The 9,898-nt window shown below is 34.2% G+C and overlaps 1 protein-coding gene across 3 annotated transcripts; it reads left to right on the plus strand.

Annotated features, from left to right (window-relative positions):
* The first annotated feature begins 1,847 nt into the window (after positions 1-1,847).
* On the plus strand, positions 1,848-9,898 carry LOC132280738 (pentatricopeptide repeat-containing protein At3g02490, mitochondrial-like). Of its 3 annotated transcripts, XR_009471686.1 has the most exons (5): positions 1,848-4,153; positions 6,239-7,566; positions 8,764-8,827; positions 8,922-9,452; positions 9,584-9,897. XR_009471686.1 is itself a non-coding variant. In XM_059782459.1 (1 exon), exon 1 carries the CDS (start codon positions 2,114-2,116, stop codon positions 4,082-4,084), a length of 1,971 nt encoding a protein of 656 aa, XP_059638442.1. In that variant the 5' UTR covers positions 1,848-2,113; the 3' UTR covers positions 4,085-4,252. The 3 variants fall into 3 exon arrangements, 1 of the variants encoding a protein (XP_059638442.1); XR_009471685.1 differs by having other exon boundaries at positions 8,764-9,452; positions 9,584-9,898; XM_059782459.1 differs by lacking the exons at positions 6,239-7,566; positions 8,764-8,827; positions 8,922-9,452; positions 9,584-9,897 and having other exon boundaries at positions 1,848-4,252.

Genomic DNA, 9,898 nt, shown 5'->3' on the forward strand with positions numbered 1-9,898 from the left:
CTAAAAATGTAGGATTAGTTACCAAATGTTTACAGTTTTATTAATAATGAAATTTTAGTAATGAAGAAATGGGAGCTATGAATATGAACCATCAATTAATTATTGTACATGTGTTTATTAAAAAAAATAATAATAATAATAATAAAAAGATGTATAGAAATAAAATTAAAAATAAAATAAAATAAAAGAGAAGTTATACATATGTACCGGCCACCGGGGCATACCTTAGGTGGCTTACAAGAAAAAAAAAAAAAAAATAGGCCACTAACCCAAGAGATCACAAATAAAACCACAGGCAAACAAAGCACTAGAACAGCAGAGGTAAGACATTGATTCCAAAACCAGTTTGGACAGAATGAAGCAGTTATACTAAAGGATGCATGCAAGCTCTATTCTATTAATTTTTTTTTCTTTTCCCCCCCCCCCCCAAACAGGTTCAAAATTTTCCGTTTGAGAATTTTGTTTTTATGAAAGAACAAACACGCTGGAATATTGCTTCAATTTTCTACCATCTGTTCTAAAATTATTAACTTAAAAATTCTGTAAATTCAATATCAATTTTTTAGCTTTGTCAAACAAGGAAGATAAAGATGGTGGGAAGTGAAAGTACAGCTGGGGTATTTATCATTTTTAAAATTTTTATTATTTTAATTTTTTTTAATTTTAATTTTTTTTTAATTTTTTATTATTTTTAATTATTTTTTTTAAAAATTAGTTTTAAAATTTTTTAAATTTTAAATTTTCTTATTTATTTTTAAATTTATTTATTTATTTTTAAAATTTTTTATTATTTAAATTTTTTTTAATTTTAATTATTATTTTTTTAAATTATTTTTTTCGAAAGCTTTTAAATTTTTTTATTTTTAAATTTTTTATTTCTTTTAGTTATTTAAAATTATTTTTAATTTTTAAAATTTATTTTTTTTAGAAGAAATTTGTAGAGAGAGAAATTTTGAAAGAGGGGATTGATGAGAGACAAATTTAGAGAGAGAGATGATTGTAAGTGAGAGAATTTTAGAGAAAGAAATGAGTTGAGTGCAATATAGAATAGATGTGCATTGTATGTTTATTATGTGACCATATTCAACTCATTTTGACCCTCAAATCAAGTGGTTAAAAATTACCCAATCTATCTTGACCCTCAAATTAAATATGGTTCACCCATAACCATTAAAAAGCGGACGGATATGAGCGAGTTGATAGTTTCTGACCCATTTTGTCACCCCTAATTTTTATATTAAAAAGGAGTACTTATTATTTTCTTACACAAAGCTAATAAGTTGGGCATATTTATCTATTTACTAATACCATTCAAAATTCTTGGAATGCCGTTCTGAACATTTTTCACCTTTTTTAAGTTTTGGAAGTAATATAATAATGTCTGTGTTAATTTGTTTAGGCTGGTCAGCATGCAAAAAAATTCATCATCATTGAAATATAGTGTCTATTTGTCCTCTTTTTAACACATGATCGGATCAAAATGGTCGAACTTGAGTTCGAATCCGTTGCACTATCTGTTTTTCTAAATTTTGATTAAATAAATTAGCAATTAATTTGAGATGCATTTAGCTATTAGATTGTGCTATATGTTTTTTTAATTTCAGGTTAATTAAATCAAAATTTTGTGTATGACTTGCTTTCCTAAACCATATTCACTATAAGACTTTTCTAATTAAGTTTTTCTGAAAAAATAAAAGATAAAAGATTTTTCCGCTGCCGGGACTTGAACCCGGAGCTCTCGTAAGAGAGCTGATAGACGATTTCAACATTTAAGTTGGCTACAGCGGATTGTTTGTTTACGTTTTCATATTTAATATTTATATAATAATACAACATTGTATGCCGCTGACGCTCCTACTCATCTCTCTTCAAGATTTTGAGCCCTAATTAGGGCATACAGGCCCACCAAGCCCATTTCAATGTCATGCGCGACTCCAACGGTCGAACCCTAGTGTAACCACCATTGTTTCATCTCTATCCAGAGCCCAAAAAACGATCCAAAACTCGAAACCCCTCTCTCTTCCCCGTCTGCGAACCAATGGAACCATCCCAAACTGATAGATAAACCTCTCCATTTCCATCCTCCAAAAAACCCTAACCCTAACCCTAGAAAATGAGAAACCATTGGCGTTTGCTTCTCCTCCGGTGTTACTCTCGCTCTCACTCCACCATCTCCATATTCGGCTCTCAATTCCAGGTACACTCTTCTCCCAACTCTCGCTCCTTTTCTTCACTCCTCCACCCACGTGCACCTCACGTGTTCCCACCATCTTTCGGTTCTCAATCTCAAAGCCCTAAAATCACTAGTGTTCGATTTTTCTCTTCATCTGAACTCGCTATCGAACACAAAGGGTCAGATCAAGTCGGTGCTGTGATCGAAGTTTTTTCTAAACCCGAAACAAGTAATGATGATATTAAGATGGAATTAGAGTCTAATAATGTAGTTATTAGCCACGACTTGGTGTTAAAGGTCTTGAAAAATCCTGATACGTCTTATGATGTTGCTCGGAGGTTTTTTGATTGGATTTCTGAGAGAGAAAACGAGCGATTGAGCTCGAAGTCGTATAATTTGATGTTGGGTATATTGGGTGTGAATGGGTATGTGAAGGAGTTCTGGGATTTGGTTGGAATTATGAAGAAGAAAGGTTATGGAGTGTTAAGGGCCACGCATGTTAGGGTTTCTGAGAAATTTGAGAAAGAAGGACGGGTTGGTGATTTGGAGAAGTTGAAAGAGTTGTTTGCATCCGGATCAATAGATAATTCGATCGAAAAAATGTGTTCCAGAGTTTCTAAGGTGATTCGGAAAGAAGTGTGGGGTGATAAAGTTGAAAAGCAGTTACGGGAACTGAATATTCCATTTTCTAGTAATTTGGTCACAATGGTTTTGGAAAATATTGGGACAGAACCCAATAAGGCTTTGATATTTTTCCGGTGGATTGAGGAGAGTAATTTATTAGAACACGGTGGGCAGACTTACAATGCTATGGTGGGTGTGTTGGGCAGGGAGGACTGCCTTGATAAGTTTTGGAGGGTGGTTGATGAAATGAAGGTTGCTGGGTATGAAATGGAGAGAGGAACATACCTTAAGGTTTTGGGGCGTTTTATTAAGAGGAAAATGATCAAGGATGCTGTAGATTTGTATGAGTTTGCATTGAATGGTGCAAATAAGCCTTCAGAGCAGGATTGCACCTTTCTTTTGAGAAAAATTGTGGTCGATAAAGAGCTAGATATGGACTTATTTCTGAAAGTTGTGAAGGCTTTTACAAATTCTGGGAATCTGTTGAAGAATTCGACCCTTGACGCAGTTCTGAAATCCTTAATCAGTGTTGGTAGGTTTGGAGAATGTAATAATATCTTGAAAGCAATGAAGGAAGTTGGTTTCTTACCAGGTGCTACTTTGCAGAGTAAAATTGCCTTCCGGCTTAGTAGTGATGGGGAAAAGGACAGAGCAAGTGAATTTTTGGATACTATTGAAGCATCTGGGTGTAATCCAAATTACAAGATGTGGTTGTCTTTAGTTGAAGGAAACTGTGTTGCTGGTGATCTTGATCATGCTTCTGCTTGTCTCAAAAAGATGGTTGAAAAGGAGGGGGCCGCCTCTGCTGGGTATGCTCTCCAACCGTTGGTTAATGCATATTGCCGTAAGAACAGAGCAGTGGATGCGTGCAAGCTTCTTTCTGATTTGGTCACTGAGAACGAATTAAAACCTTGGCATCCTACATACAAAGTATTGATAAGCGATTTACTGGTTCATGGAGGTTTTAAAGAAGCTTTGAACCTTCTGGGCTTGATGAAAAATCAGGGGTTCCCACCTTTCTTAGATCCATTTATTAAATACCTTTCAAAGAAGGGGACTGCTGATGATGCTATGATGTTCTTGAAAGCAATTACTTCGGAGAGGTTTCCGTCTGCGTCAGTGTTTCTCAATGTCTTTGAAGCGTATTTCAAGGCTGGAAGGAAAAATGAAGCACAAGATCTCCTTTCTAGATGCCCGGGATACATCCGAAACAATGCTGATGTTTTGAATCTTTTCTTTTCCATGAAATCTGCTGAAGCAGCTACCGTCACTGCTGTGGCTGCTTAGGATTTAGCTGGGTGTATCTTGTATTGTATTTTGCGAGGATGAAGTAGTATGCAAGCTTTGAAAATTTTGGTATGATATATTTTTTTTCAGTCTCCCTGTTTTAAATTTGATGTTGTTGGATCAAATTTAATATTATATTTCAACAAATAAAATTTGGGGTTTTTAAAATTTCTCTTGTTTTTTTTCTTTGAACAATGTTCTTTTTTTTAGTTGCCTGTAACATCTCACTAGATTGGTGAATGAGTAAACATATCATAGGATTAAATGAATTATAGGCTGTTGGCTTCATCTGTATTGTTATTGTTGTTATTATTTTTCGCTGAAGGTAACATCTAGACTACAGATTTAGTTTCAATTCGCTTGAGCTTTAGAATATGCAGGTAATGCTTGTTTAAGGTCATTGAAAGACAAAATCTGCTATAGTATTCATTGTTCACTAGTTGTCTAGAGCTTCGGAACTTCCTTACAGCTACTTTTACTGTTAGCATGCTATGTGCGCTGCTTTCATTGAAGGCCTTGCCCAACTGGGCTTGTTCCAAGCTAAGTATCGCGGGACACCAACACATCAAATTTTAAATAGGTAGGTCACAAACACAATGTGGACAAGGCTAATATAAATATAAAATTTCATTTATACATCTAAGACAATTATAGCATTTTGATTAATCTATTATTTGTTGCTAAAGTTGCATAAATTAGAAGATGAAACTAATGGATACAAATAATAATAATAATAAATGCTATTACTCTCCTAACTTGTCATTATAATTATATTTTTGTTAGTTACATGGTATGACATGAATATGACATCATATATATATATATATATATATATATATATATTTATAAAAGAAATAGTTGTTGGACACTTGATACATGTTCATAATGTTGTTTATAGGACTGTCATATGTTCTTTTATATAACATTTGTGTTAAGAGTGTTAGTCAGAGTGTCCGGAATATATTGACCAAGTGTTTGAGATGTGCCAACCAAATTTACGAAATAATACAAATTAATTTTAAATTATGAACAGCAGGGCCATGAAGTGTCAGACACGTCCAAGAGTGTCCATGACATGAGGTACGACACAAACACATCACCTTCGGAGAAGTTGTCTGTGAGGCGTGATTATTATGTTCCAAGCATGAAGTCCCATTCTTCTACCCTTTCCCAGGTTTCGATGACTGTTCATAGATATTATCTTGACACTAAGAAGAGTTTGACCTAATGCTTTATTTCTGTCCTAATTGATCCTGACTCCCCAATAGCTGAACACTGTTGTCCGTAAATACTGCATATTTGATTCCATCCATAAATCTATTTTCTTCCCCATGAGTTCTAGTCTCAGTAAGAATGTTTTAGCCTTTAGTTCAATTTTAATAATTGCTTTTATAACTGTTCCATGGTTCCTTTATTTTTGGGTTGTCATGTGAGTGACATTATTATTTTTTTTTTTGATAAGTAAAATGTATTAGAAAGCGTTCAAAAGGGGAACGCGTCCCGAGATATACACAAAAATAATCTATGAACTCAAAGAACCCCAAAAGTCCACAATGTCCTCTAAAGAAGAATAATCCCTCCCCCAACCCCAACAAAAAAGGGTACAAACTTTTGAAATAGCATGAGTGGCTGAGTTTGAAAGGTTTTCGGGGATAATCAGGGGCGTTGGTTGTACAATTGCTGGGTCCAGTACAAATACTCTTTAGAAGTCAGATTATTTAGTTTGTTCCATCGTATTTCAAACTAATAAGACTTAAGAGTCATTCTTGTGTTTTTAAGCCTTTCTATAATGACAAAGTATAGTCTTCATAGCTTGAAAGGTTCTATGATGGTTTAAAGAAACCAAATTATAGGAAGATATGAAAATTTTATTTATGAGATCGGTTACCATGCAATTTGCTTGGAAATCAGTGTTTTTAGTGAATCCTTTATAAAGCATGTAAGTTGACCACTTTTTTCTTTTTGGAAGAAGTTGATTTATGTTACTTGTTATTTAGAGAAGCATTGTGTTTTCTGGTACATCTTTCATAAAGAAACTGCAAAGATCCATCTAAAAAGTTGCATGAGTGCTTCTACGAAGTATATTGGCATGCATTGTGATAATATTCTAGTTGATTACTGTTTTATGTTTATTTTATTGTAATTCATCATCAGGGAGTGAGGTTGGAAGTATGGTTTGATGATGTGTTACTGCTCCGTTGGGTCAAGATCAGTTGGTCACATTTTATAGACTTTACGGTATGGATCTACCTATTATTAATTATAAGGAGCTGGACTAATTTTTATTATAAAGATGAATGCTATGGTTGCCTGCTGCTTCTGAAGTGAGTGATGATGAGGGAACTGTTTCTAAGGTTAAGTATATGAATTTATTTTCTACTTTCTGTTGTAAATATCTGCATTTGAGTTTGTTTTCGCTTCTTAATTTGATTGGTTATAGCTTCAAAATATTTGGGATATTAGCTATTATATAATATTGTTCTGTTTAAGCAATGCCTGCAACGGAATGTTCACTGGATTGTTGAACTCGCTCTCTTTCTTGCGGCCAGAAAGTTTCACTATTCACATGCTTTTGAGCCTTGATTGTTTGTTTAAATATGTTGTTCAACGATGTGGGGAAATAATTTATCAGTTCCCATCTTTGTCATTGTTTCCTTTGTATCTTAGATATATTTTTTTGTTCAATGGCTTTATATTTTTATATTTTTATTATCAGTCACTGATCACAAAGAGAAAAAGAGGTAGATAATAGTTTTTTGTTTTATCTGCTTCAGTAGGAATGCACTGTTATCTTGTTTCAGATAATCATTATGTGTTTATGACATGAATGAAGGTACTAATCGATTCCAAATTTCCAATTTTAATAAGGCTCCTAAAAAGTGAGCCACTTCCTGCAACCTTCTGTTTTTTCTTTCACTTATCATATATTTAAAGTTGTGTTTCTTTTTTTTTTCTTATAGTTGGGAAACTTATTCCATTTATTTTTTCTTATAATACTTTACGAATTGTGTAATTGAAATACTAGATTGGGCTACTATTGTATTGTTTTCAACTTCAATAGGTTCTGTAATATCTAATTTCTAATACTTAATTACGTACTTACCAGCAATACAATCTGTTTGTTGTTGATTTATACTACTATAAAGTCGCAGATGGTGCATCTTAATATCTTTACCAGTATCACTTGTTTAAAGGAAAGATGTGTAAATGTTTTACTGTGGATGAATTAATTCATATTCCTCAATGATAAATCTGATATTGGCAACCTCTTATTCCTCCATCTGATAAAAAAAACCTATTATTCCTCCATCTGATAAAAAAAACCTATTATTCCTCCCTTCATTATGGTCCAGATCTGAGATTTACCAAATTCCCTTGCTTGAATCAGTGTTCTAATTCCAGGCAATAGTGGACATGTCAACTGCTCTTTGTTCTGGATTCTTCTGTTAAACACGATGGTGTTGGAAAATATACCGTTAAAGGTTAGATTCCTGCTTTAGTAATTTGTTTTTGGCCATCATAATCACAGGCAACATTGAAGATTCTAAATGAAGCAGCCTTCATCCATTTCATTTTTTTGTGCCTTCCTTGGCATTGAAAACTTCCCATGGCTGCAAATTTTGTGGCTGGAATAAACTTTCTATCTGATAATGCAATTCATCTTTTCTGAGTCAAGTCATGCATGCACATTTTAGTTTCTATGATTTGTATAAATTAAGGAATCATATGGCTGGAGGAAGTTAGCTTGTCAAACTCAATGGTTAATGGTTCCTCATCTTTGTAAGTTAATATGCTTTGCAAGCCTCTATGATCTGTATAAATTAATCAATCATATGGCTGTAGGAAGTTAGCTTGCTGTCAAACTCATTGGTTAATGGTTCCTCATCGAAGTTAATATGCTATGTTTTGCAACATGGCTGCAAATATCCTTACCAGGAACACGGATGCATAAATTATACATGGACATCTACATTAATTAAGCTACCAGATTACTGGTAATGCATTAGGCCTTTTAATTTGGACCAATGTTGTGGTTGACGTAATTTCTTCAGCATATTGCGTTGATGTGTGGAATAACGGACACTCTTTTTGTTCGTTCACCAAATAACCAAAAATGAACTTGCCTAAGGAGCAAGACAAGTTGAAGAAATTATTGTCTTAATTGTGCCATTTTAATCTGAATCATCTGCTCTAAAATGGTAAAATCAAACAGTCATGCTTTGTATTTTGATGATGAAAATCTAGCTTATGTACCATTGCTATTGCTTTATTTATGCATTACATTGTGGACGAGAGTCGCGAGACTCCAGTATTTACAATACCTTTTAGAGTGGTTAACTAGTGCATGGTTTGAGTAGATTGCCTTTTGAGGGAGATATCTTTTTCACTTCTTACCTCGGAGCATGCATTATGCTTGCATCACTGCAACTCAACAAAGCATCAAATTCATTTTGACTTCGAGATCCATTTAATGCTATAGTCTTTGTGTTTTTAACTTTGAGCTCCATTTAATGCTATAATCTTTGTCTTTTTGACTTTAAGCTCCATTTAATGCTGCAATCTTTATCTAAACACCTTAGTGAAAGACCAAAATTCGTTAAAATTCTTTGTCATTCGGTTAGAAAGGCTTTATTTCCAGATATCAACTTAACACAATCTTTCTCATTTCTATGGGGTAGGGTTATATTGCATGTTCAAAAAGCAGAGGCCCTAAACATGGCACTATAGAAATTCTGAAAGCAGGTATGCGTGGAGATAGATTATAATGTTTGCATTTGGCCAATACTTGGTGTTGCCTTGGCTTGTATGAATTTCAGACATCATTAATTGACTGCAGGTGCACATGCCGGTGTCCACACATCTACACACCCACATTTGTGTGTCTCGAAATAAGATGAATATAGAAAATGACTTTACCTTGAGTCCTTCCCATGGGTTTTTTGTTATTTCCCTTGTTGTCACTATTGCCTTGGTGTCTACATGAAATTAATTGCATCAGCTTTTTAGGGGTATTGGGTTGGGGTGCTGCAGTTCCATTATGGTAGCTTAGTGAATCGAATGAGACTTTTCGATGAGCAAAACGCAACGAGTGTGACTGAACTAGCGACCCACTCAAGTTTGTTTACGCCCTCCTCTCTTCTCTTAATATAAATTGTGAAAATCTCACTTGAAGCCTTCTATTTCAAAATTTCAATCACTCTAGCTGACATGTTTTGGAATGTAGGTAAGAAACAATGGACAACTGATATTCCAACAGACAATATGACAAAAATGCCATCAAGTTGTGATGATTAGTAGCTATTACAACGGGGGGTGCATGGCCTCTGTTATGGCAGAATTCGATTGCAGAAGGGGGGGCTAACAATAGGTAAAATCACAACCCCTCTAAACTTTTTCTCCACCACAAATATCATGTCAGAGCTCTCTCTCTGGTATATTATTGGGTTTGTTGATAAGAAGATGTAGAAACTTCATTTAAGTAATTCTATTGTATTTCAGGAACAAAATCTTTTAATTCTACTCGCGTGTTGGTGCCAAGGTATACAGATTTACAAGTTTAAAACTACTAGGTCTTTGATGTCTTTTTCAGACTGTTAAAACATATAATCCATTACAAGGGTAAAGGTAGGCCACTATGTCCCCGGACACACACACACTCCATTCCATGTTGGTACCATATTTGTGTTTCAGCAAGTGAGCTTTTTAGTTAACTTTCATGTCATTGAGTGTCTCAAATTGTAATTTTTTTCCCTACCTATTTTTCTGAGCCTAAAAGGCATGGCTGAAAAACATTGATCAATGACATTTCTTTAG

The sequence above is a fragment of the Cornus florida genome, unplaced genomic scaffold (genome assembly GCF_030987335.1).
Source record: "Cornus florida cultivar Cherokee Brave unplaced genomic scaffold, ASM3098733v1 CherokeeBrave_3.0.0_Hap2_Chr11, whole genome shotgun sequence".
Taxonomy (NCBI): domain Eukaryota; kingdom Viridiplantae; phylum Streptophyta; class Magnoliopsida; order Cornales; family Cornaceae; genus Cornus; species Cornus florida.

Excerpts from the sequence above, each read along its gene's own strand:
- LOC132280738 (XM_059782459.1), top strand. The coding sequence starts at position 2,114 with ATGAGAAACCATTGGCGTTTGCTTCTCCTCCGGTGTTACTCTCGCTCT.